The sequence below is a fragment of the Symphalangus syndactylus genome, chromosome 20 (assembly GCF_028878055.3).
Source record: "Symphalangus syndactylus isolate Jambi chromosome 20, NHGRI_mSymSyn1-v2.1_pri, whole genome shotgun sequence".
NCBI lineage: Eukaryota > Metazoa > Chordata > Mammalia > Primates > Hylobatidae > Symphalangus > Symphalangus syndactylus.
Window position 1 is genome coordinate 65,678,791 of NC_072442.2, and position 27,537 is coordinate 65,706,327.

General features: G+C 52.8%; 1 protein-coding gene across 1 annotated transcript; it reads left to right on the top strand.

The window, feature by feature from the left end:
• Positions 1 to 998: 998 nt before the first annotated feature.
• On the top strand, positions 999 to 26,498 carry LOC129469949 (transient receptor potential cation channel subfamily V member 1-like). Its single transcript, XM_055257187.2, has 15 exons — positions 999 to 1,318; positions 2,032 to 2,198; positions 2,269 to 2,421; positions 2,983 to 3,123; positions 3,269 to 3,567; positions 4,975 to 5,154; positions 7,489 to 7,647; positions 9,850 to 9,942; positions 12,454 to 12,524; positions 15,194 to 15,359; positions 15,766 to 15,832; positions 18,369 to 18,691; positions 19,992 to 20,119; positions 20,596 to 20,711; positions 24,936 to 26,498. The coding sequence occupies exons 1-15, from the start codon at positions 1,035 to 1,037 to the stop codon at positions 25,106 to 25,108; spliced, it is 2,520 nt and encodes an 839-aa protein (XP_055113162.2). The 5' UTR covers positions 999 to 1,034; the 3' UTR covers positions 25,109 to 26,498.
• The last annotated feature ends 1,039 nt before the right edge of the window (positions 26,499 to 27,537 follow it).

The window sequence follows — 27,537 nt, forward strand, 5'->3', positions numbered from 1 at the left end:
GGGAGTGGAAAATAGCATCAGCTCATGTGTCCAACTACACATGCTGCTGCCAGTGGCCAACTGATCTCTAGGTGTTTAGGCCTGGAAGACCCACCAGCTCCAAATCACTTAAAGCCTAAGCGTTCCCCGTCTCTACTAAAAATACAAACATTAGCCAGACATGGTGGCGGGCGCCTGTAATCCCAGCTACTCGGGAGGCTGAGGGAGGAGAATCACTTGAACCCAGGAGGTGGAGGTTGCAATGAGCAGAGATTGCCCCATTGCACCCTAGTCTGGGCGACAGGATGAGATACCGTCTCAAAACCTAAATGTTCAAGGCCAAGGTGCTTGACAGATGCTGATTCCTAAAAATGACAAAAAGCACAAAATCCAAAATCTCGTATAAGCTCAGTGGCTGTGGCAGCGAGGTTGAATAGCGAAGGTAGCCTGGGCACCTGGCTGATGGTGTGTGGACCTGTGGCACAGCAGGGCCCCGCAGTGCAGTGTGGGTGTAGGGCGTGCCAGTCTCTGCCGCTCACCCTATTCCAGGGACACAGTCTGCTTGGCTCTTCTGGACTGAGCCATCCTCATCACCGAGATCCTCCCTGCATTTAGCCCACGACGGTCACCCCGGCCGTTTTCCTTGTTCTGTGTGGGGAGGGAGGCAGCGCGGTGGTTATCAAGCTCACCCTGCAGAGGAGGCACCTGAGGCCCAGAGAGGAGGAGGGATGGGTCTAACCCAGAACCGCAGATGGCTCTGAGCCGGGGGCCTGTCCACCCTCTCAGGCCGACGTCAGTGGCCGCAGGACTGCCTGGGTGCTGCTAGGCCTGCTCACCTCTGGGGCCTCTGGGGTGAGAGGTTCAGTCCTGGAAATGCTTCAGTTCTAGGGGGCTGGGGGCAGCAGCAAGTTGGGGTTTGGGGGTACCCTGCTTCACAGGGCCCTTGGCGAGGAGGGCAGGTGGGGTCTAAGGATAAGCAGTCCTTACATTGGGAGTCAACCCCGGCGTGGCGGCTATTGCAGGTTGCACACTGGGCTGCAGAGGATCCAGCAAGGATGAAGAAATGGAGCAGCACAGACTCGGGGGCGGCTGCGGACCCACTCCAACAGGACACCTGCCCAGACCCCCTGGATGGAGACCCTAACTCCAGGCCACCTCCAGCCAAGCCCCAGCTCTCCACGGCCAAGAGCCGCACCCGGCTCTTTGGGAAGGGTGACTCGGAGGAGGCTTTCCCGGTGGATTGCCCTCACGAGGAAGGTGAGCTGGACTCCTGCCCGACCATCACAGTCAGCCCTGTTATCATCATCCAGAGGCCAGGAGACGGCCCCACCGGTGCCAGGTAAGTCCGCGTCTGGAGCCCCCCTCCCTGCTACAAGTCCAGCTGGCCATGGAGATGCCACAGGGTGGTCTGGCTTCTGGGCTAAATGTCACAAAGCCAGGGGGCTGGAGAGCCTTAGGGGTGGTCTAGTCCAGCGTCCTTCCTCATATGACCTCGTGGGATGTGCAGTCACGGGGGCTGGTGTCTGTGCTGGGTCTGCGTGTCCACGCCTGCAATGCCTACCCGCCACACACACTTGGACTTGAAGTCTAAAAGCTCAAGGGCAGGAGGCTTTTAGAGAGCACAGCACAGCTCCAACGAGCTGCAAGGCAGGGCAGGGAGGGCCCCAGGCTGGCTGACTTCTGGGGAGTGTGAGGCCACCTTTTCCCTTAGAGGGGCTGTCTACACCCCTGCCTCCACCTCCCTCCATCCCCACCAGGCTCCTGCCTCCCGAACTCCCGAGCAGGGAGAGAAGCCAGTGGTCTGGGAGTAGCCGGGTGACTTTCTAGATGGTGTCTGTAGACAGGGTGGGGACAGAATGGGGACACATGCTCCCCACTGTCCCTGTTACGTTGGTTTTCTGGACAGTCACCTAGACTGAGGGGCAGCTTTTTTATCATCTTTCCCCCTTTTGGTTTGCCTTGGGGTTTAGTCGTGTTCCCTTGACAAGCTCCGAAGGCCTCAGGGCCGAGGGGAGGCCACAGTATGAGATGAGGGTGTTTTCTGGCCCGCAGGCTGCTGTCCCAGGACTCTGTCACCGCCAGCACCGAGAAGACCCTCAGGCTCTATGATCGCAGGAGTATCTTTGAAGCCGTTGCTCAGAATAACTGCCAGGATCTGGAGAGCCTGCTGCTCTTCCTGCAGAAGAGCAAGAAGCACCTCACGGACAACGAGTTCAAAGGTGGCCCCAGCACTGGGCTCCGGGGAGGGCCCCAGCCCTGGCCTGCCCTGACCCTCCCTTTGTCTTTCAGACCCTGAGACAGGGAAGACCTGTCTGCTGAAAGCCATGCTCAACCTGCACGATGGGCAGAACGACACCATCCCCCTGCTCCTGGACATCGCGCGGCAGACGGACAGCCTGAAGGAGTTTGTCAATGCCAGCTACACGGACAGCTACTACAAGGGTGAGGAGGGCGGCGGGGCCGGGCAAGGCTCAGCCCGCAGCACCGGGAACCAGGAAGGCATGGTTGTCCCTGGGCCTCCCTGCTCCTCTGGGATCCTTACTCCCTGTCCCAGCCACTGCGTTGGTGGCTCCCAATCCTAGGGGGTCCCTGCCTCTCCCATCTGCTGGCTTGATTTCTCCTGGTCCTGAGGGTCCCTGCCTCCCCCATCTGATGTCTCCTCTCTTGACCCTGGGAAATCCCTGTCTCCCCCTGCTGACTGGATGGTCCCTGTTCCTGGAAGTCGCAGCCTTTCTCTCTGCTGCTGTTCCTTGCCCCTGGGGCAGTTTTGATCCTCTGGCTTCCAACCCGTTATTTCCTGTTCCCAGGGGTCTCCTGTCTCAGGACCTCGCTGGGACCCCTCGGGGGACCCTGGCCTGGCCTCCTGCAGTGGGGGGTCCTCCAGGCACTTTCTGCCCAGTTCCTCCTGCAGCAGCTGCTGCCTGCCCAGAGCCCTTCCTCAGCACCTGTCCCGGCAGCCCCAGAGGACTGTGACCTGAAGCCAACAGTGCGCGTCCTCTGTAGGCCAGACAGCGCTGCACATCGCCATCGAGAGGCGCAACATGGCCCTGGTGACCCTCCTGGTGGAGAACGGAGCAGACGTCCAGGCTGCGGCCCATGGGGACTTCTTTAAGAAAACCAAAGGGCGGCCTGGATTCTACTTCGGTAGGGAGACAACGTGGCAGACCCTGATCTTTTTGGCTTTTGCTAAGGGGAGGTTTGGGCAGAGACAGAGGGAGTTGGAGGCCGGGGGTTCAGGGGCCAGCTGGATCTCACTCCTGAGGCCCACCTGGGCCCTGTGTTCGTGCAGGTGAACTGCCCCTGTCCCTGGCCGCGTGCACCAACCAGCTGGGCATCGTGAAGTTCCTGCTGCAGAACTCCTGGCAGCCGGCCGACATCAGCGCCAGGGACTCGGTGGGCAACACGGTGCTGCACGCCCTGGTGGAGGTGGCCGACAACACGGCCGACAACACCAAGTTTGTGACGAGCATGTACAATGAGATTCTGATCCTGGGGGCCAAACTGCACCCGACCCTGAAGCTGGAGGAGCTCACCAACAAGAAGGGAATGACGCCGCTGGCTCTGGCCGCCGGGACCGGGAAGATCGGGGTAAGAGGGGGCTTCGGCCCAGGCTGGTGCGGTGCGGGGATGGTGGCATGGGAGAGGACTGCCTGACTCACTGCGGGAGCCTGGCGTCACTATCTGTGTGTGCGGGACTCTGATTCTGTCATACCAGCCTGTAGGGCTGTTAGAATAAGTCTGAGAAATTGGGAGCCGCAGGGCAGAACCCTGCGTGGCCAACGTGCCATTTTGGATTTCCAGCTCTGAGTATCAGCAACAAGACACGGGGTGGGGTGGGGTGCTGGGCAATGGGGGAGGGACTGCCTAGGGTGGAACAGAAGAAAAGCTGTTGGGCTGGGCACGGTGACTCACTCTTGTAATCCCAGCATTTTGGGAGGCCGACGTGGGTGGATCACCTGAGGTTAGGAGTTTGAGACCAGCCTGACCAACCTGGTGAAACCTCTACTAAATATACAAAAATTAGCCAGGCATGGTGGCAGGTGCCTATAATTCCAGCTACTCAGGAGGCTGAGGCACAAGCATCACTTGAACTTGGGAGGCGGAGGTGGCAGTGAGCTGAGATTTCGCCACTGCACTCTAGCCTGTGTGACAGAGCAAGACTCTGTCTCAAAAAAAAAAAAAAAAAGAAAAGGAAAAGAAAAAAGCTGTTGGTGTTTTTCCATGGCAAGCAGGAGCTTTAGGTAACAAGGCTGGTGGCTCCAGCTCCCAGCTCCAGCTGGTGGCTCCTGGTGACAGGCCTCCAACTCCTGGCCTCAAGTGATCCTCCCACCTCAGCCTCCCAAGTAGCTGGGATTACAGGCATGAGCCACCCCATCTGGCTCTCATTTCTTGCATTCTCTTTATTTCTTTCTGGCTTGAGGTTATCGAGAATGGACCACCACCGTCCTTCATGGTGAGATGGTAGAGCTGGGGTCTCGCTGTGAGGGGATGGTGGGCCTGATATGGTGCAGGTACTATCCGAGGCAGCTGGCTGGTTGACTTTTTGTTTTTGAGATGTGGTTTCGCTCTTGTTGCCCAGGCTGGAGTGCAGTGGCACAATCTCAGCTCACTGCAACCTCTGCCTCGCAGGTTCAAGTGATTCTCTTGTCTCAGCCTCCCGAGTAGCTGGGATTACAGGCACACGCCACCATGCCCGGCTAATTTTTTTTGTATTTTCAGGAGAAACAGGATTTTGCTATGTTGGCCAGGCTGGTCTCAAAATCCTGACCTCAGGTGATCCACCTGCCTTAGCCTCCCAAAGCGCTGGGATTACAGGCGTGAGCCACCATTCCCGGCCGGCTGGTTGATCTCGATGGTGGTCAGGAGTGGGTGGAGACTCGCCTGGGGCTTGGGTGGGGCCACCAGCTGAGCTGGGAAGCAGAGCTGGTTGTTGAGGTACCGTCTGAGGTGGAGCCTGGGGCTGGCCTCTGACGGGCTCTTGCTCCCCGGTGGCAGGTCTTGGCCTATATTCTCCAGCGGGAGATCCAGGAGCCTGAGTGCAGGCACCTGTCCAGGAAGTTCACCGAGTGGGCCTACGGGCCCGTGCACTCCTCGCTGTACGACCTGTCCTGCATCGACACCTGCGAGAAGAACTCGGTGCTGGAGGTGATCGCCTACAGCAGCAGCGACACCCCTGTGAGTGGCTGGGGCACAGCCAGGGAGGGCCTCAGGGCCTCTGCACCCCAGCCCCAATCCCAGCCCCTGGTCCAGCTCCAGCTGGCTTCTCGTGAGTGAAAGCCTGCTGCCCCCCAGCCCAGGCCCTGCAGCCTCACGTCCCCATTCATGCCCACTGAATTTTCCCTGAGCATAGCAACCATACATGATTATCATCCCGTAAAAACAGAAACGTTTCAGAGGTGCATAGACAAAAGGACCTTCCTTTTATACTATTTAAAAATGCACAGTTTCATTTTGTTTACATAAATGGGATCAGATTATACACAATGTACAACCATTTTTTTTTTTCACTTGATGGCAGGGCTTGTGGATTTTTCTTTTCTTTTCTTTTCTTTTTTTTTGAGACGAAGTTTTGCCCTTGTTACCCAGGCTGGAGTGAAATGGTGCCATCCTGGCTCACTGCAACCTCCATCTCCCAGGTTCAAGCGATTCTCCTCGAATCCCAAGTAGCTGGGATTATAGGCACGCGCCACCACACCTGGCTAACTTTTTGTATTTAATAGAGATGGAGTTTCTCCATGTTGGTCAGGCTGGTCTCGAACTCCTGACCTCAGGTGATCCGCCCTCCTTGGCTTCCCAAAGTGCTGGGATTACAGGTGTGAACCACTGCCCCAGGACAAGAATTTATTTTTGTGTAGGTGTGAAGTAGGCATCTTACTTAAATATTTTGGCTCCAAATGAATGTCTTAGTGTTACTTGGTGAGTAATCCATCCTGCCACGCTGTTTGGAAAGGCCACCTTACCTGTCCCTTCTTTCTAAGGTGATGCTCTGAGCTCCTAAGGCAGACTTGGGGGCCGGAGTCTGTGCCATCAGCAGTGAGGGGCTTCCACGACGTCTCACAGGTCAGAGGTTGCGTTTACAGGAGCAGAGTCCGGGGCTGGGAGAGGCCTGGTCTGCTCTGCCCACCCTGGGCTGCCATGCTGAACCTGGGCCTCCAACTCAGAGTGCTGGGTACAAGCGTTCCCAGAGGAGTGGCCCAGATAGGAGGTGGCCTCAACAAGGACTGCAGTATTTGACCTGGGGGAGAGGCTCTGGGACCACCACTGACATCTTCATGTCTCTGAAGGCTCTCAGGGACAAGGAGTGTGGACTTGTCCTGGGGACCCTAGGGCAGAGCCAGGACCACTAGTGGAAAGGAGAGAAGACCAAAGAAGAGGTATTCCCTACAGGCAGTGAGCCTCCATAGCCTCTCGAGGCAGGAAGGGGTTTCCCATCCTCAAAGGTATTCAAGAAGACACTGATCAGGAACCTCTCTGAGGGAGCTTAGGTTTGGGGTGGGGGTTGGACTCGATGGCCTGAGGGAGGCTGGGATGATCTGATTTTGCTCATCAGTCTCAGGGATACTTGAACTTATTTTTATTTTATTTTATGTTATTTTATTTTATTTTATGTTATTTTATGTTATGTTATTTTATTTTATTTTATGTTATTTTATATTTCGAGACAGAGTCTCGCTCTGTCACCCAGGCTGGAGTGCAATGGCGTGATCTCAGCTCACTGCAACCTCTGCCTCCTGGGGCTCAAGCAGTTCTCCCGCCTCAGCCTCCCAAGTAGCTGGGATTACAGGCACCTGCCACCATGCCTGGCTGATTTTTGTATTTTTTGTAGAGAAAGAGTTTCACCATGTTGGCCAAGCTGGTCTTGAACTCCTGACCGCAAGTGATCCACCTGCCTCGGCCTCCCAAAGTGTTGAGATTACAGGCGTGAGCCACTACACCCGGCCTATTTGAACTTTATCAAAATCTCTGGATATGAGACATTTGCCCCAAAGCATACTTGTAATGATGGCATGAGGCACTGGGCCCTCCTGGGGAGGAAGGGCCTCCTAGTTCCCTGCCGCCCTGCCCGACCCAGGGCTGGAAACGTGAGAAGTGAGGACCCAGAGGCTCTTTCCTGCCTGCCCTCAGCCCCTCATGCCCAGGCTCTTCCCAAGCCAACTACTTCTCATTCCTGTGGGCTCTCGGGAGTGAGTTATTAGACACAGTGGGCATAGACTGTTGGGCAGTGCTGTGGGCCATTTAGTGAGCACTTAAGAGCTTGTCCAGTTTCACCCCATTCACTGCACCTTTGGGGACACTGAGGCCAAGAGGGCAGGTCCCTCCGGGAGCCGCGGCGGTGCTGGGACCAGCCCCAGGCTCTGGCTGCCGGCTGGCTCAGACCTCCCGTCTCACCTGCTCCGTGGGCTGAGGACTGTGCGGGCCACATGGCTGTGAGGGGCACCACGGGCTGGCGTGGGGGTGCGAGGACTTCCTGCTGCAGGAGGGAACCTCACTTCTCTCCGCTCCCCCTAGAATCGCCACGACATGCTCTTGGTGGAGCCGCTGAACCGACTCCTGCAGGACAAGTGGGACAGATTCGTCAAGCGCATCTTCTACTTCAACTTCTTGATCTACTGCCTCTACATGATCATTTTCACCATGGCTGCCTACTACAGGCCCGTGGATGGCGTGGTGCGGCCAGAGGCTCAGGCCTCGTGGGCGAGGCTGCGGGTGGTGGGGAAGGGGTGTGGGCGTTCCGGAGAGGCCTCCTCAACCCCAGGCCCAGGCTCTGCCCTGGACTCCTTCCCGGCTTGCGGGAGCGATGGATGGAGAACCTGGAGAACCTTGTATCCCTGTGCCCATCTCCCCTGCCTCAGGCTGTATGGGCGACCCGCCCCCTTCCTGCTTCTCAGTCCCTCTCCTTTAGCCTTGAGGTCCTGTGGGGCTGAGTGTATAGTGACTCAGGTCCCTGATTATAGATGGGGTGTACTTGGTTAGAAAGCATGCAGGGGCCGGGCTTGGTGGCTCACGCCTGTAATCCCAGCACTTTGGGAGGCCGAGGCAGGCAGATCACCTGAGGTCTGGAGTTCGAGACCAGCCTGACCAACATGGTGAAACCCCGTCCCTACTAAAAATACAAAATTAGCCAGGTGTGGTGGCGCATGCCTGTAATCCCAGCTACTCAGGAGGCTGAGGCAGGAGAATCGCTTAAACCTGGGAGGCAGAGGTTGCGATGAGCTGAGATGGCACCACTGCACTCCAGCCTGGTCAACAAGAGTGAAACTGTGTCTCAAAAAAAAAAAAAAAGAAAGAAAAAGAAATCATGCAGAAATCTGGGCTCGGGACAGGGTTCACCTCTGGCCTGGGGGTCCCCAGGGATGTGGGCTGGTGTAAGCCCAGAGCCCACCATCATCCTGCTTGCCTGCCCTCTTTATTCACCCACTTGCTCATTATTCATTCCCTGGATTTAGACTTTTGAGCAGCTCTGTGCCAGGCCCTGGGCCATCCATCAAATTAGCCTGAGACCAGATTTTTCCTCTGCCAAGAGCCAAGACCTCATCGAACTTCTGGACTTAGTCCTTCGTGTCCGATACCCAGGGCACTTAATTTGCTGCTTTTGTTTCCAGGGCACTTTACAAGTTTACTTACTTAATTTTTTTTTTTTTTTTTGAGACGGAGTCTCGCTCCATCACCCAGGCTGGAGTGCAGTGGCGCGATCTCAGCTCACTGCAACCTCCACCTCCCGAGTTCAAGTGACTCTTCTGCCTCAGCCTCCCGAGTAGCTGGGACTACAGGCGCCCACCAACATGCCCAGCTTATTTTTATATTTTTAGTAGAGATGGGATTTCACCATATTGGCCAGGCTAGTCTTGAACTCCTGACCTCAAGTGATCGTCTGCCTCGGCCTCCTGAAGTGCTGGGATTATAGGTGTGAGCCACCGTGCCCGGCTGCATGTTTACTTTAAAAACTCAACTTCATAATTGCATGAAACCCGATTTCTGTCCACCTATTAAGGCCACATAACGACTTCCTTTTTTTTTTTTTTGAGACGGAGTCTCGCTCTCTTGCCCAGGCTGGAGTGCAGTGGTGCCACCTTGGCTCACCGCAACCTCTGGCTCCGGGGTTCAAGTGATTCTCCTGTCTCAGCCTCCAAAGTAGCTGGGATTATAGCCATGAGCCACCACGCCCGGCTAATTTTGTATTTTTAGTAGAGATGGGGTTTCTCCATGTTGGAGGCTGGTCTCGAACTCCTGACCTCAGGTGATCCGCCCGCCTCGGCCTCCCAAAGTGCTGGGATTACAGGTGTGAGCCACCGCACCTGGCCAGTGACTTCCTTTTAAGAGAAAAATGTGCTGGTAAGGCAAGCTGATGAACTAGTGCTTAGGAAATGTGGATGGTGACCCACTCCAGGAAATGGCAACTGAAACACAAGGGTGACAACCACGAGTGTGTGTGGCACAGTCTCTCCCTCCATGGTCAGCGGGAGTCCCTGACACTCGTGGGAGGCTGGCCATGGGCTGGGGTGGCGGCGGGATGTGTGTGGCCTGGGGTCCGTGAGAGTGCTTCCACCTGTCCATCACCCTGCTGTCCATCACTCTGCTCCCAGCGAGGAGGCGCTCCGGGCCTGCCAGGACATTGCCTGGGAGGTGGCACAGCATTGTAAGATGCTCCGCTTGGCACCTGCAGGCTGCCATTTTGGGGAATCAGGCCCACAGAGGGGCCTTCTTGTGGGCACTCCCTAATAACACACTGTCTTTGTGTGTCCTTCCCCTGATGGAGGCTGTGCCTCCTGGGCAGGGACTATGGTTTCATCACAGGGCTTGGTACCTGGTCCATGTTTGTTGAATGACTGAATGAGTAAATGGAGTCACCAACTTCTCTGCATCTCACAGCCTCCCTTTAAGATGGAAAAAACTGAAGACTATTTCCGAGTAACTGGAGAGATCCTGTCTGTGTTAGGAGGAGTCTACTTCTTTTTCCGAGGGGTAAGCATTCCTTCCTACATTGTGAGTTTCCATCATCACCAAAACAAAAGCCAAGAGAATGCCTCAGCGCTCACTCGCTTTTTAATTCATCAGACACATAATGGCCCTGGTTGGGGAGCTGAGAGACGCAGAGGTGAAGATGAGAGCCCTTCAGTCAGTCACCGCGGGGCTGGAGGGTGCTCAGGGCATCTCCATGGGCCCAAGGCAGGCAGGCTTGAAAACAGACACTCCAGCCACTCCACGGAATGGAATATTTAATTACAGGGGCAGAGTGGAGGCCTCTTAAGTGATAGGATCACGACTGGTAGTTTTTTAGTTAAACCAATCTGTTAAAGCTCTGAGCAATGAAGGAAATCTCCATGCATACTAGAATCTTTTTTTTTTTTTTTTGAGATGGAGTTTCGCTTTGTCATCCAGGCTGGAGGCTAGTGGCGCGATGTCGGCTCACTGCAACCTCTGCCTCTTGGGTTCAAGCAATTCTCCTGCCTCAGCCTCCTGAGTAGCTGGGATTACAGGCGCCTGCCACCACACCCGGCTAGTTTTTTTGTATTTTTAGTAGAGACGGGGTTTCACCATGTTGGCCAGGCTGGTCTCGAACTCCTGACCTCAGGTGATCCACCTGCCTCAGCCTCCCAAAGTGCTGGGATTACAGGCATGAGCCATCACACCAGCAAGGAATTGTTTTATTTTTAACTGGAAACTCAAACATGTGCAATCCTTGGCCATTTTTTTTTTTTTTTTTTTAATGCAGGAGTAATCTTTTCTTTGAATGTGGGACTCACTGTTTCAGATTTTATGTCACCTTTCTTGCAAAAACCATATTTATATAATCTAAGATTTCTAGTTTCAGCTTCTTTAAAGAAGAGTGGGAACTTAGATGCGTACAAAAAAAGTCTGAATGTAGAATTTGAGATGATCATGGTTTTGTTTTTTTTTTTTTTTTGACTCCAGAAACCCTTGTAGTAATTTTAATTCTTATGAGATGGGGTCTTGCTGTGTCACCCAGGCTGGAGTGCATTGGCGTGATCATGGCTCACTTTAACCTCTGTCTCCTGGGCTCAAGTGTTCCTCCCACCTCAGCCTCTGGAGTAGGTGGAACTAACTACAGGAAGCCGTCAGCATGCCTGGGCTCCACTGTGACTTTTTTTTTTTTTTTTGAGACGGGGTCTCGCTCTGTCGCCCAGGCTGGAGTGCATTGGCACGATCTGCGCTCACTGCAAGCTCCGCCTCCTGAGTTCACGCCATTCTCCTGCCTCAGCCTCCCGAGTAGCTGGGACTACAGGTGCACGCCACCACGCCCAGCTAATTTTTGTATTTGTAGTAGAGACGGGGTTTCACCATGTTAGCCAGGATGGTCTCGATCTCCTGACCTCGTGATCTGCCCGCCTTGGCCTCCCAAAGTGCTGGGATTACAGGCTTGGGCCACTGTGCCTGGCCTTCGATTGTAATTTTTATCCCCCAGTCTTTTTTGGTGTAAGCTCTATCCAGTTTTTTTTTTAAGTCACTCACCTTTATGGAATTGTTCTGTCATCGAACTTTGTCTTCACAGAGACAACTGTCTTTCTTTTCACACTCATGGCTTACATTACAGTAAAGTACAGCGCCACAGTAGCAAGTGTGGCTGGAATGGCAAAAGCAGGATTGGCCTGTGGGAGGGAGCAGAAGTGTGGGGGTGTCTTGGACAGGACTCACGGCTGACAGTGGCAGCTCGTTACAAGAATTTTTATTTTAACACTTACTTAAAATTAAGAAAAAAGTATGCACGGCATGTGAAAAATTAAGAAAAAAGTGGCTCATGCTTGTAATCCCAGCTACTTGGGAGGCTGAGGCCAGGAGTTTGAGACCAGCCTGGGCAACATAGTGAGATTCTGATCTCTTAAAAAAAAAAATAGGAAAAAGCTCCAATTAGAAAGAAGAAAACAATTTGCCCAATTCAATACAGCATCTGATAACATTTTAATGATTTTCCTTCCTGTCTGTACTTCTGGGTATAGTTGTAAATCCACTGTGTAATTTTTTTTTTGAGACGGAGGCTCGCTGTCACCCAGGCTGGAGTGCAGTGGCACCATCTTGGCTCACTGCAACCTCTGCCTCCTGGGTTCAAGTGATTTTCTTGCCTTAGCCTCATGAGTAGCTGGGATTACAGGTGCCTGCCACCACACCCAGCTAATTGTTTTGTATTTTTAATAGAGACTGGATTTCACCATGGTGGCCAGGCTGGTCTCGAACTCCTGACCTCAGGTGATCCATCCACCTTGGCCTCCCAAAGTGCTGGGATGACAGGCGTGAGCCACTGCGCCTGGCTTCCACTGTGTATTTTTAACCATCTCTACTGACTGGGCCACGTAGTGTCACCCATTGGCCTGACCCATGCCGGTCTGCTCTTTTCACAATCTGTGCTTTCCCACATTCGGCCACCCCATCGTGGTGCCATTTAGGAAGCATCTGAGTGCTCACCATTTAGCCACATCGAGCATTGCCTGGGATCTTACTCTCTGTGTTTACCTGCAGATTCAGTATTTCCTGCAGAGGCGGCCATCGATGAAGACCCTGTTTGTGGATAGCTACAGTGAGATGCTTTTGTAAGTGACACTTTGACTCATTCCCAGTCCAGTCCCCAGGTGACTGAAGTCAGTTCTCACTTGAGCTCTCACTCACGCCGGGCCTGGCACATAGTGGACCTCAAGGAACATGCTGAGGGAATGACGGAAGGCACTCAATACATACTCGGGGGATGAATGAATACTGAGGGCCTGCTCTGTGCCAGGTATGTGCCAGGGGCCAGGGATCGAGAAACCGTGCCGTGAGTTACAGTCCAAGTGAGACGGACCCTCGTTCACCTTCCCACTCATTGTCCATCCATCTGCCTTTCGCGGGGTTGGCCCTGGAATACTGGATGAAACAGACATGGCGCCCGCCTTTGGGGAGTTTCCTATCTTTAACGGGGGTTCTGCAACCTTGGCACTGTTGATATTTTGGACTGGAGAGTGCTTAGTTGTGGTGGTGGTGGTGGGGGCTGCCCTGTGCATTGTAGAATATTTGGCAGCATCACTGGCCTCTACTCGCAGATGCCTGGAGCTCTTCCCCATCCCCCAGTCTTGACAATCAAGAACATTTCCAGATATGGCCAAAAGCCCCTCACTTGTTTTGGGGGATGGTGCCAGAATCACTCCTGGTTGAGAACCACTGCTTTAGGAGGAAGCAGATGAGTGAAAGCACAGTTCTAGAACAGTTTGGATGGCTGGGCGCGGTGGCTCACGCCTGTAATCCCAGCACTTTGGGAGGCTGAGGCGGGCGGATCACTTGAGGTCAGGAGTTCAAGACCAGACTGGCCAACATGGTGAAACCCCCGTCTCTACTAAAAATACAAAAAGTAGCCAGGCATGGTGGCACGCACCTATGATCCCAGCTACTCAGGAGGCTGAGGTGGGAGAATAGTTTGAACTCGGGAGACGGAGGTTGCAGTGAGCCCAGATCGTGCCATTGCATTCCAGCCTAGGTAACAGAGCGAGATTCCATCTCTAAATAAATAAATAGAACAGTGTGGATGTGGCAGGAAACCTCCTTCGTTCAGAAAGTAAGCCAGAGCCTCAAGCCCCAGTGTGCACCGAGGGCCTTCCAGGACCTGTCTCCTGGGATCTCGGCTCACAGCCCCTGTCCTGAGCTCTTCCTTCCTGGAAGAGCAAGGAATAATTTCGAATCCTCTTGCAGCTAGCTTGTCCGTAGGACTCACAAACCGCATCCTTTCACCCAATTTTTTTTTGGACAAGTAAAACTAGAATCAGCTTTATTTTACATGATGGTGAAAGGTACACTTTTTTATTTTAATTTTTTTTAAAGAATTTAGATTTCGGGGTATATGTGCAGGTTTGTTAGGTGGGTATATTGTATGATGCTGAGGTCTGGGGGTCTAATGATCTGGTCACCCAAGTAGTGAACATAGTACCTGATAGGTAGTTTTTCAACCCTTGTCCCTCTCCCGGCTGCCCCACTTTTGGAATCCTAAGTGTTTATTGTTCCCGTCTTTGTGCTTGTGGGTACCCAATGTTTCGCTCCACTTATAAGCGAGAACATGTGGGATTTGGTTTTCTGTTTCTGTGTTAATTTGCTTAGGATAATGGCCTCCAGCTGCATCCATGTTGCTGCGAAGGACGTGATTTCATTCTTTTTTACGGCTGCATAGTATTCCGTGGTATATACGTACCACATTTTGATTATCCAGTCTACCATTGATGGGCACCTGGATCGATTCCATGCTTTGCTATTGTAAATGGTGCTTTGATAAACATAGGAGTGCAGGCATCTTTTTGGTCGAATGGGTTCTTTTCCCCTGTTTTCCCCCAATTTTGAGATACCCATACTTTAGCCCCAAAAGGCAAACTCAAGAGGCAAGGTCTGTAGGTTTAGCACATACTGATTTACCTGCCTAAGAGAAGCAGTGTTCTACACAGCATTGCGATTCTCCTGCCTCGGCGTCCCCAGTAGCTGGGATTAGAGGGGTGCACCTTGTCCAGCTAATATTTGTATTTTTAGTAGAGACGGGGTTTCACTGTGTTGGCCAGGCTGGTCTTGAACTCCTGACTTCAAGTGATCTGCCTCCCAAAGTGCTGGGATTACAGGTGTGAGCCACCACGCCTGGCCACTATATATCCTTTTATGTACTTATTTATTTATTTATTTATTTATTTATTTATTTATTTATTTGAGACAGAGTCTCGCTCTGTCTCCCAGGCTGGAGTGCAGTGGCATGATCTCGGCTCACTGCAACCTCCGCCTCCCGGGTGCAAGCGATTCTCCTGCCTCAGCCTCCTGAGTAGCTGGGATTACAGGCGTGCACCACCAGGCCTGGCTAATTTTTTTATTTTTATTTTTAGTAGAGGTGGGACTTCACTATGTTGGTCAGGCTGGCCTCGAACTACTGACCTTGTGCTCTGTGTGCCTCGGCCTCCCAAAGAGCTGGGATTAAAGGCGTGAGCTACTGCGCCTGGCCTTTATGTACTGTATTTATATCTGTGCTTTCTACATAAAGAGAGTGAGATTTTGCACAGCTCCTCATCAAGCCAGTTTCTGCTCCTTGGGGACGATGCTGCTTCCACGGAGAACGCCTGGGCTGAAGGAGTCAGGACAGCCCAACCCTAGCTCCTATCGCGGCCTGCAGTCTGGGCCTCTGAGCAGCCTGTGGCCTTTTGTTCTGGGGGTGCCAGGCCTCCCGGGTGTCCATAGACGGTGCTTTCTGCCCCTCCACCCTCAGCTTTCTGCAGTCACTGTTCATGCTGGCCACCGTGGTGCTATACTTCAGCCACCGCAAGGAGTACGTGGCTTCCATGGTGTTCTCCCTGGCCTTGGGCTGGACCAACATGCTCTACTACACCCGCGGTTTCCAGCAGATGGGCATCTACGCCGTCATGATAGAGAAGGTGGGTGCCCTGGGCCCCAGTGGATCTCCTCAGAGCCCGCTTACCTCGTCGGCGTGTGAGAGGCTGACCCAAGAACTCCACCCATCCTGTCTGTCGTGCCTGGGAAGGGGCTGGTTTAGCCCCCAGCCCATTTTCCAAGAATCAAGCAATCTTGCCCTGACCCAGGTGTGTGTAGGGGGGTCCCCTGAAACCTGACCCCTCTGCACACCAGGCCTCCATCTCCAGACCAGAGCAAAGGCCATGGGGGAAGGGTGGGTGACTCCCTCATGACCCCTGAGCTGAGAACCAGCAAAGCAAACCGTCCTGCACATTCTCAAGATGCATCCCCAGGCTGATGCGGCCCAGCTCTTCTCTCAGCTCCTCCCGGGCCTGGCCTCGGCTCTGACGAGCCCGCTGTCTCCTGCAGATGATCCTGAGAGACCTGTGCCGTTTCATGTTCGTCTACGTCGTCTTCTTGTTTGGGTTTTCCACAGGTAATGAGCTTGGTCAGGGTTGGGAGAGGGCAGGGGTCCGGCTTGGCTGAGCCTTCTGAAGACTCTGCCAGGAGCTGAATGAGAAGGCACCGGGTGGGCAGGTGACTGAGAGGGTGGACAGAGGACACACTGGAATGAGCCCCAGGACTTGGCCACGTGTTATATAAAATGCTTTAAGAATTTTCCAGGCTGGAAGTGCTGTGGCTGTCGCACAGCATTTTGGCTCAGCTGTTTTTTCAACTTTTTTTTTTTTTTTTGAGATGGAGTCTCGCTCTGTCGCCAAGGCTGGAGTGCAGTGGCACGACCTCGGCTCACTGCAACCTCCACCTCCCGGGTTCAAGCAATTCTCCTACCTCAGCCTCCCGTGTAGCTGGGACTACAGGTGCGCACCGCCATGCCCGGCTAACTTTTTGTATTTTAGTAGAGATGGGGTTTCACCATGTTGCCCAGGCTGGTTGCAAACTCCTGACCTTGTGATCCACCCGCCTCAGCCTCCCAAAGTGCTAGGATGACAGGTGTGAGCCACCGCACCTGGCCTGAGTCTCCTTTAATCCAGGGCAGTTCCTGTGTCATCCCTTGTCATTTGCGACCTCAGAATTTGTAATGAGTAGAGGCCAGTGGTTTTGACAATGTTTCTCAATTTGGGTGTGTCTGATGTTTCCTCATGATTATAGCCGGGCATGCATTTTTGGCCAGAATATCAAGAAGCGATGTGTGTCTTCTGCTGTGTGTTTTATTGGGAGTCACGTGATGTCTGTCTCACTTCTGGTGACGTTAGCTTTGATGACTTGGTTTTGGTGGATCTGCCAGACTTTTCCACTATAAAGCTACTATATTTACCTTTGTAATGGATACTTTTCAAGGAGATGCTTTGAAACTATGTGACTAGCCTGTTTCTCATCAGGCTTTCACCCAGGAGATTTAGCATCCGTTGATGAGTCTTACCTGAATCACTTCATCCTATGATGGTGGCCAAATGATGATTTTTTTTTTTTTTTTTTTGAGAAGGAGTTTCTGTCTGTCGCCCAGGCTGGCATGCAGTGGTGCCATCTCTGCTCACTACAACCTCCGCCTCCCAGGTTCAAGCAATTCTCCTGCCTCAGCCTTCTGGGTAGCTGGGATTACAGCTGCCCATCATCACACCCGGCTAATTTTTATATTTTTAGTACAGATGGTGTTTCACCATGTTGCTCAGGCTTGTCTCGAACTCCTGACCTCAGGTGATCCGCCTGCCTTGGCCTCCTGAAGTGCTGGGTTACAGGCGTGAGCCACCGTGCCCGGAGAAGTTGATCTTCTAACTCCATCACTGCTTCTGCATTTATTACCTGGCATTCTATTATAGAGAAGAGCTAACCATTCCCCATTTCTATGTATTTATTTGTATCAGAATGGCCTCATGGAGTCTTGTGTTTTCATGGATTCTCACTTTGTTAAATGAGTTATAATCCTTACTATCCTCTTTTATTTTATACTCAAATTGTCTGAGATTAGGCACTGGAGTCTCTTCCAGCTGGCTCCTGTGCTCTTTTGACATGTCCACATCTTTTTTTTTTTTAAGATAGAGTCTCGCTCTGTTGCCCAGGCTGGAGTGCAGTGGCGCGATCTGCAACCTCCGCCTCCCAGAGTTCGCACCATTGTCCTGCCTCAGCCTCCCGAGTAGCTGGGACTACAGGCACCTGCCACCACGCCCGGCTAATGTTTTGTATTTTTAGTAGAGACGGGGTTTCACCATGTTGGCCAGGCTGGTCTCAAAACTCCTGACCTTAGGTGATCCACCTGCCTCAGCCTCCCAAAGTGCTGGGATTACAGGCGTGAGCCACCATGCCCGGCCTCCACATCGTTTTTTGAGCACTGGACCCTGCTTTGATGCTCATCCGAGTCCCACAGTTACATGGTTCACGTGGTGCACCCTCCCTGTCCCCACCCTGCCACTTGCGTTGGAATCTCTGGCTGGGAGGGATGGGCGCTTGTGACTAGGAGAGACCTAATAGGTGTGGGCTCTGGCACCTGGGTCTGAAGGCCCTGCATTTCAGTAGGTACAGGAAGGGACGAGGCCAGGGGGTTAGTGGATACTGATAGGCAGCAACCGCGATGCACAGCTGCTGCAGAGGCTCTCAGGCTCTGGGCCACACTTCCCATAGAAGCAGGCAGCACATGGGGAGAGGTCATTTTGCTCTGAGCTGCTCAGTGCTCATGGAGCAAAATGGACCTCTGAGGGATGCAGGCCAACAGGGTGTGATAGACAAAGCAGGTGTGGAGCCAGAGCCGACATGTACGGTTAAGCAGGTTGTGCACTGCACAAAGGTGGCTGTATTCACATTGCACGTAGAGATTTATATATTTATTTATTTTTCTAGCAGATGATGATAAAGTTCTTAAAAATATACTATGAAAAATTTTTGATAGTTTTAAAGAAGGGGTGCTTTAAAAATAACTTCTCACAAAGTTATTTGAGGCTGAGCAGGAGGGTGTATGTCAGGGGACTTGGGATATTGGCTTCTATCCAGTGGCACCCCGCCCTCCCCGTGCCCTGTAGCGGTGGTGACGCTGATCGAAGACGGGAAGAACGACTCCCTGCCGTCTGAGTCCACGTCGCACAGGTGGCGGGGGCCTGGCTGGAGGCCACCCGATAGCTCCTACAACAGCCTGTACTCCACCTGCCTGGAGCTGTTCAAGTTCACCATCGGCATGGGCGACCTGGAGTTCACCGAGAACTACGACTTCAAGGCTGTCTTCACCATCCTGCTGCTGGCCTACGTAATTCTCACCTACATCCTCCTGCTCAACATGCTCATCGCCCTCATGGGTGAGACTGTCAACAAGATCGCACAGGAGAGCAAGAACATCTGGAAGCTGCAGGTAGGTGGGTGGGTGGGTGGGGGCAGTGTGTGGCCAGGAGGGTATGGGCCTCTCTACCCGCTGCCTTACCCAGCTGGGCACATGAGCCCTGCAGGATTTGAGGAGGGAGCAGAAAGCCCGGCCAGGCCCGGGGATCCAGCCTCAGCACCTCCCTCAGTGGACTTCCAGCAAGTTCCCCGGCCCAGCACCTGCTCAGGGGCAGAGGAGCTCAGCCGGGGTTTATAGACACCGTGCTTGGCTGTGGTCCGGGTGGTCCTGGAGGGAAGAAGGGGGAGGGCTCAGCCCCACAGGGCGTCCACCTCAGAGGAGCCTGGTGTAAGGTGGGCACCAGAGGCCAGACTCGGGGGAGCAGCTACCGTGAGGCAGGGCCCTGACAACTGCATTCCTGAGCCCTGTGGGCCACATCTGCATCCCCAAATACTAATAGTAAGTTTTGTTCTTATGAAGAAGCACTTTCTCTGTGATAGGGACTGTACTAAGTGTCTGTCTCACCTGATCTCATTTAATCCTCACAACTGTCCTGTGAAGTGGATTCTATGACTGTTCCTTTTTTTTTTTTTTTTTTCTGAGATGGAGTTTCGCTCTTGTCGCCCAGGCTGGAGTGCATTGGCGCGATCTTGGCTCACTGCAACCTCTGCCTCCTGGGTTCAAGCAATTCTTCTGCCTCAGCCTCCCTAGTAGCTGGGATTGCAGGCGCACACCACCACACCCAGCTAATTTTTATATTTTTAGTAGAGATGGGGTTTCACTATGTTGGCCAGGCTGGTTTCGAACTCCTGACCTCAGGTGATCTGCCTGCCTTGGCCTCCCAAAATGCTGGGATTACAGGCATGAGCCACGGCGCCTGGCTATACTGTTCCATTTTTGAATAAAGGCACTGAGGCGTAGTGAAGTTAGGTATCTGTGCTCAAGGCCACGTGGCTAGTAAGTGGCAGAGCCAGGACCTGGCCCAGGCAGTCTCACTCATGGCCCTGCTCTCAGCCCCTACCCTATGTTGCCCCTTGTGAGCTCCTCAGGGCAGGGTCTGGGACACTCCGTATCACTCCTGGGGCTGCCCTGCCCAGGCCCGGCAGGGACCAGTGGCACCTGGACAGGTCTGGGCTGGCCGGGCTGTGCCCCTTGCATAGAGTGTACCCCCGCCAGGCTACAGAAACAAAGCTAGCGTGGAGGGCACTGGACAACCACCCCGGAGGCATCTGGGTCTGGGAGAGCTCCTGGGGAGGTGGATGCTGGCAGCCAGGGTGGCCCTGGGATGCACCCTCTGCCCCTCAGCTCCTCTGTCCTTGGTGTCTTCCTGCAGAGAGCCATCACCATCCTGGACACGGAGAAGAGCTTCCTTAAGTGCATGAGGAAGGCCTTCCGCTCAGGCAAGCTGCTGCAGGTGGGATACACCCCTGATGGCAAGGACGACTACAGGTGGTGCTTCAGGTAACGCCCAGGCTCCACCTGAATCAGAGCTTGGGTGCCTCAGGGCTCCCCTGTGGACACAGAGCCTGCCTCGGCCTCCATGAGGAGCTGCTCATCAGCACAGGGGGCTCTCCCAACGCCAGCTGCAGGGATTGGGGCCGTCCTGAGCTCAGCTGTGGCATGCACCGGGGACCATCTTAGATCTCAGCTGGGGGGGCCCAGACACTAAATTCTGGAAAATTCGAGGTGTCCAGAAGGGGTCGTCTAGTGAGCAGGGTCAGAGCCTGGCGTCCAATATGTAAAATCCCTGGGCCTCACAGCATGGTCAGAGTCACATCTTTGAGGATGGTGTCCAAAAATCAAGTCCTCTCTGCCCTCCCCAACCCACCACATCTCCATCCCGATGGGTGGGTTTCTCGGGCTTGGCCTGTGGGCAGAGCCCTCGGCCTGGGAAGCTGGGCACAGCTCTCAGGCTCTCCCAACCCCTTACCCTGCAGGGTGGACGAGGTGAACTGGACCACCTGGAACACCAACGTGGGCATCATCAACGAAGACCCGGGCAACTGTGAGGGCGTCAAGCGCACCCTGAGCTTCTCCCTGCGGTCAAGCAGAGGTGAGGCGTGAGGGCCGGTGCTTGGCACCTCCTTGGCTGGTGGCCTGACATTGGGCAGTGGGAGCTTTGCAGGTTCCCCACGCCTCGCCGGGCTCCTCATTCCCCCAGGACCCAGGAGCTGTAGCAGCTCCTGACATCGGCCATGAGCACGTAGTCACGGGCTGACTCGAGTGCCTCACTCATGCTGTCACAGCTGACGGCTCACTGGGCCCATGCAAGTGGCTGTGCCAGCGCCTCCAGCCCAGGCACCTGTCCTCAGCGCCCCAGGGGACACAGCCCAGCCCCGCCCTGCCTCCTTGTATGGGCTGCCCTGCCTCCTCAGCCCTGTTCCTCACTCTGCACGTGTGCATGTGTCATAGCTCTGTGAGGCTGTGGGGACATAAACAGGCAGACGGGAACACTTGTCGCTCATGGACACATCTGGGCAGGTGGAGAAGAGGGGAGGGTGAGAAGAGGAAAGGGGATGCCTTGAGCAGAAAAACCCCAAGGAGGCCGGGCACAGTGGCTCATGCCTGTCATCCCAGCACTTTGGGAGGCTGAGATGGGCGGATCGCCTGAGGCCAGGAGTTTGAGACCAGCTTGGCCAACACGGTGAAACCCCATCTCTGCTAAAAAAAAACACAAAAATTAGCCAGGCATGGTGGCAGTCACCTGTAATCCCAGCTACTCGGGAGGCTGAAGCAGGAGAATCGGTTGAACCTGGGAGGCAGGGGTTGCAGTGAGCTGAGATCTCACCACTGCACTCCAGCCTGGGCAACAGAACGAGACGCTGTCTCAAAAAAAAAAAGAACAAATAGAAAAACCCTGAGGAAAATTACTACCAGAAAGAAAGCTGTTTAACAGTTACTGGGAAACATTTAATAGAAAACATTAAATAAATGTCTAATTGAGGACACTTACTTGAAAATGAAGCAGGCATAGTTTATAGTGGACAAATTTTGAGTTATAATTACAACCCTGAACACTGTTTTTGAATTACTTTGTATTTAATTGTAAAAAATTGTGGTAAAATATCTATCTCCTAAAACTTGCCATTTAAATCCTTTTCAAGTGTACAGTTTAGTGTCATTAAGTACATTTACATTACTGTACAACTCTCACCACTATCTATTTCCAGAACATTTTTTTTTTTTTGAGATGGAGTCTCGCTCTGTTGCCCAGGCTGGAGTGCAGTGGCGTGATCTGGGCTCACTGCAACCTCCGCCTCCTGGTTTCAAGCGATTCTCCTGCCTCAGTCTCCCGAGTAGCTGGGATTACAGGTGCGTGCCACCAACGCCTGGCTAATTTTTGTATTTTTATAGTAGAAACGGGTTTTCACCATGTTGGGCAGGCTGGTCTCCTGACCTCAGGTGCCTCACTCATGCTGTCACAGCTGACGGCTGACGGCTCACTGGGCCCGTGCAAGTGGCTGTGCCAGCGCCTCCAGCCCAGGCACCTGTCCTCAGCGCCCCAGGGGATGCAGCCCAGCCCCGCCCTGCATCCTCAGCCCTGTCCCTCACTCTGCACGTGTGCACCCCAGCACTTTGGGATGACAGGCGTGAGCCACCGTGCCCGGCCTTTTTCCAGAACATTTTAATCATCCCAAACGGAAACTCTGTTCCCTTATAATAACTCCATGTCCCCTTCTCCCTGACCCCTTGTCCCCTGGTCCCTAACCCCTTGGCCCCTATTCTGTTTTCTATCTTTATGAAAGTGGGACAGAGACGTTAAAGGTTGAGTAGTACTGAGGGCCTCAGAGGCCCAGAGACCTTCTTAACACCCTTTAAATACTCTGAGCCACTCTCTGGTCACCCTCATGCAGTCACACCATGAACTAGCACAGCTCAGCTCTCAGCAAGGACTTGTGGGGAACCCATGTGCCCCAAAGACTTCTGGGCTTCCACCCCCATAAATCCTTCCTCCTCCTCTCCTGTGCTCTGATCCACAGATTCTAGCTGCTTCCGCTGCCCAGCTCTTGATTTCTTCTTAACTCAAAGGCAATTCCATGCCCTTCTTCAACTGCAGCTCCCTGCGTTGTAGTTGGGGAAATTGTCCCTAGGCAGAAAGTTAGGGAGCTCACAGGGCTCCCCTTGTGAATTTCACTTCTCTTGGGAATTGCAGTTTTTATTTTTTATTTTATTTTATTTTTGAGATGGAGTCTTGCTCTGTTGCCCAGGCTAGAGTGCAGTGGCACGATCTTGGCTCACTGCAACCTCTGCCTTCTGGGTTCAAGTGATCCTCCCACCTCAGCCTCCTGAGTACCTGGGACCACAGGCACCTGCCACTACACCTGGCTAATTTTTTTTTTTTTATTATTATACTTGAAGTTCTAGGGTACATGTGCACAACATGCAGGTTTGTTACATATGTATACATGTGCCATGTTGGGGTACTGCACCCATTAACTCGTCATTTATATTAGGTATATCTCCTAACGCTATCCCTCTCCACTCCCCCCACCCCACAACAGGCCCCGGAGTGTGATGTTCCCCTTCCTGCGTCCATGGGTTCTCACTGTTCAATTCCCACCTATGAGTGAGAACATGCAGTGTTTGGTTTTTTGTCCTTGCAATAGTTTGCTGAGAATGATGGTTTCCAGCTTCATCCATGTCCCTACAAAGGACATGAACTCATCATTTTTTTATGGCTGCATAGTATTCCATGGTGTATATGTGTACACCCAACTAATTTTTATATTTTTGGTAGAGACAGGGTTTCACCATGTTGGCCAGGCTGGTCTCGAACTCCTGACCTCAGTCGATCTGCCCACCTTGGTCTCCCAAAGTGTTGGGATGACAGGTGTGAGCCACCGTGCCCGGCCTTTTTTTAATGTTTAATTTTAAAAAATCTTTAGCTGCTAAGTTGGTGTTATTTGAGGGACTGCCGTTTTTCACTGCCTGATGTCCTATCTCTGAAAAACATTTGCTGCACGTATGTTGCCTAGTTTTGTGATCGTTGACAGCAGGATGGCTAGCCCAGTACTAGATACTCCATTATAGCTGGAAGCGAAAATCTATTTTATCAAAGGCTCATTTTTAGAAAACTGCTCGAGGGCTCCATCGGTTTTTCCACAGGCCTCTTGCGATCGTGTGATTTTCCTGTGAGTTTAGTTAGAAGCAATCCCTGCATCCCGTAATAATGCTTATTGATGATCTCTTTGTCAGTTGTTAACTGGTCTAACTTTGCCAGAGAGCTATTGAAAGATAGCGTTGCGTGTGATTTGAGTAGTTTTTCAATGTCACTCTTGTTGATTTAGTGACATCCCACATCTTTGACAAGATTTGCTGTTTCACTTGGCAGTTGATTTTATTACGTTTGCGTGACACTGTGGGCGGTTTACAGCACTGCACATTCACTGTGATATTTATAAAGACGTCGACCCAGTGGCAGGGATATACACATCCATGTTAACGGGGGCAGGCATGGGGGATGGTTGGAGGCTGCCTGATTGCACCTTTATAATTTTTTGTTTTTTTGAGATGGAGTTTTGTTCTGTCGCCCAGGCTGTCACCCAGTGGGCCTGGACCCCAAATCCTGCCTCTTTGGCTGGTGCTCATCACCCAGAGCTGCCCTGGTGTTGAGCCACTCACAGGACAGGCCTCGGCGTTGCTCTGTGGGGACCTCCTTTCCCTCCCACTTGGGCAGGGAGGAGATGGAGGCTGAGAGCGGCAGGCGATGGGCTCTCGTGAGGCTGCAAGCAAGTTGGGGTGGGATGGAGGAAGAGAATTTAAGGAACAGCAAGAGTGCATGAGGCTCTTTGAGCAGTTGAGGGAGGAGGACGTTGCACCGATCCAGGTGCCTCAGGAAGCACTTGCATGCCTGGGCCTCCTTTTTTTTTCTTTCTTTCTTTCTTTTTTTTGAGATGCAGTTTTGCTCTTTTCGCCCAGGCTGGAGTGCAGTGGCGCAATCTCGGCTCACTGCAGCCTGTGCCTCCCAGGTTCAAGTGATTCTCCTGCCTCAGCCTCCCAAGTACCGGGATTACAGGCATGTGCCACTATGCCCGGCCATTTTTTTTTTTTTTTTTTTTTTTTGTATTTTTAGTAGAGATGGGGTTTCACCATGTTGGCCAGGCTGGTCTTGAACTCCTGACCTCAGGTGATCCACCCACCTTGGCCTCCCAAAGTGCCTGGATTACAGGCGTGAGCCACCACATCCGGCCTGGACCTCCTTTTATCTGGAGACTTGGGAGGCCAAGAAGTGAATGTTTTGCTGCATCCAAGGTAGTAATAGTGTTTTACACTTCAGTTTCAGGCAGACACTGGAAGAACTTTGCCCTGGTCCCGCTTTTAAGAGAGGCAAGTGGTCGAGATAGGCACTCTGCTCAGCCTGAGGAAGTTCATCTGCGACAGTTTTCAGGGTCTCTGAAGCCAGAAGACGCTGAGGTCTTCAAGAGTCCTGCCGCTTCCGGGGAGGAGTGAGGGCCTCACGCAGACAGCACTGTCAACGCTGGGCCTTAGGAGACCCCACTGCCACGGGGGGCTGCCGAGGGAACACCAGTGCTCTGTCAGCAGCCTGGCCTGGTCCGTGCCTGCCCAGCATGTTCCCCAGTCTGCACTGGACAAGCTGTGGGAAGCATTCTTGGAAACATGGGGAGTGACGTACATCCAACCGTCACTGTCCCCAGGTGAATCTCCTAACAGACTTTCAAGTTTTAACTCACTTTACTAAACAGTGTGGATGGTCAGTCTCTACTGGGACATAATAGGCCCTTGTTTTCTTTGATTTTATTCTTATTTATTTATTTATTTTGAGACAGACTTTCACTCTTTTCACCCAGGCTGGAATGCAGTGGCACAATCTTGGCTCCCTGCAACCTCTGCCTCCTGGATTCCAGCAATTCTCCTGCCTCAGCTTCCCGAGTAGCTGGGATTACAGGCACGCGCCACCATGCCTGGCTAATTTTTTGCATTTTTTTTTTAGTAGAGACGGGCTTTCGCCATGTTGGCCAGGCTGGTCTCGAACTCCTGACCTCAGGTGATCTGCCTGGCTCGGCCTCCCAAAGTGCTGGGATTACAGGTGTGAGCCACCACGCCTGGCCGTTTTCTTTGATTTTATTCTTTTTTTTTTTTTTTTTTTTTTTTGAGACAGAGTTTCACTCTTGTTGCCCAGGCTGGAGTGCAGTGGCATGATTTTGGCTCACTGCAACCTCTGCCTCCTGGGTTCAAGCGATTCTCCTGCCTCAGCCTCCCGAGTAGCTGGGATTACAGGTGAGCACTACCACGCCCGGCTAATTTTTGTATTTTTAGTAGAGACGGAGTTTCACCATGTTGGCCAGGCTGGTCTCGAACTCCTGACCTCAGGTGATCTGCCCGCCTTGGCCTCCCAAAGTGCTGGGGTTACAGGCATGAGCCGCTACGCCCGGCCTGCTTTGATTTTATGTTACTAGGAGCAAAACTCAGCGAAGCCCAGGAAAACACGTTTGGGAACAAACCCTTCCTTTGATGGAAAATGCAGAGGCCCTTCCTGTCTGTGTTGTGCTGGCTCCTCTTACCTGCCCGGGTGGCTTGGGGGTGTTGGTGTTTCCTCCCTGGGGAAGGTGGGGGAGGCCGTCCCACTCCCAGCTCTGACAGAATCAAGCTGTTGCGGGAGTGCCTTCTTCATCCTTCCTTACGATCAGTCACAGTCTCCAAAATATCAGCTCGATTGCTGTTCAGGTTAAAAGTACAGAACCACATCCCAAAGGTACCTGGTAAGAATGTCTGAAAGGTCTTCCATTTGTAGGGACCCCAGTCCTGCTTCCCCGCAGTGGCACATGCTTCCACTCCATCCATACTGGCATTCTCAAATAAATAGATATGTACACATATATATCGTGTCAAGTGTAAAGTTTGTGCCAGGGAATGGGCTGGCATACCTAAGTGGCTTTGTGTAGGCTGCTTGTGGATGCATGTGTGTACACGTGGGGGGGTGTGTGTGTGGGTGTGTGCATGCATGCATGTTTATGTGTGTGTGTGCATTCTTATGGTTGCATTCCTGCTATAATGCAGAAATGAATAGTTGCAACAGAGACCAAATAGTTTGCAAAGCCTAAAATATAAAAAGCTTACCTAAAATATAAAAAACATACTATCTGGCCCTTTACAGAAGAGTTTGCTGACTCTTCCTTTATAGAATAGAGCTTAAGAGGCAGATACTCTGAAAGAGACATCTGTTCCAGACATGGGCAGCTTGTGTTAGTATCTGCGGAGTGTAGAATGAGTTGTTTAGTTGTGGAATTATTGGATGTTGGCTCATGAAAGGATGAACTTTGGCTGAGGCTGGGGCTTGGGCCCTACCAGGAGACGTGTTTTGGGAGAAAATACTGGGATCCCTCCTCCCTGTTCTCTGGCATCGTGTCTGCCTCCACATAGGAGGAGCCGAGGGCTGGTGCCCCAGGTGCCTGCATGTGACCATGGCAAGTGAGCCTGCAGCCTGGAGGAGGGAGGCCGACAGCCGGGATGTGAGGAGTGTTTCTGAAGGTGCTCCATGTGCATCTCCCTTTAAGTCTCCTAACAGCTCGTGAAGAAGCTATTATTAGTTCCCTTTTATAGATGAGAAAATCAAGGTTCCAACAGTGAGTAAGGTTGCACAGCCAGTAAACACGTTGCCTGGATTTGACCCCAGGCAGTCTGACTCCAAAGCCTGGCTCTTAACTGCTGTGTCAGGCTGCCTGGCAGAGAATGTGCTGGGGCATGCCAGCCTATCCTGGGCCAGAGGGAGGTAGGAGGGCTTCTCCCTTCCTGCCGTGGGCCTGGGGCTCTGTGCTTTACCTGTAGGCCTTTCTTAGAAAATGTGTGGGTGTCAGACAGCTGCAAACTTCTGCAAATTGGATCAGCTTTTTGTTTTGTTTTTGAGACAGAGTCTTGCT

Bases quoted from the DNA above. Each gene is read 5' to 3' on its own strand.
- LOC129469949 (XM_055257187.2), top strand. From the start codon at position 1,035: ATGAAGAAATGGAGCAGCACAGACTCGGGGGCGGCTGCGGACCCACTC. The intron at 3,568-4,974 runs GTAAGAGGGGGC...CCCCGGTGGCAG, and splicing joins CCGGGACCGGGAAGATCGGG to GTCTTGGCCTATATTCTCCA. The intron at 5,155-7,488 runs GTGAGTGGCTGG...CGCTCCCCCTAG, and splicing joins ACAGCAGCAGCGACACCCCT to AATCGCCACGACATGCTCTT.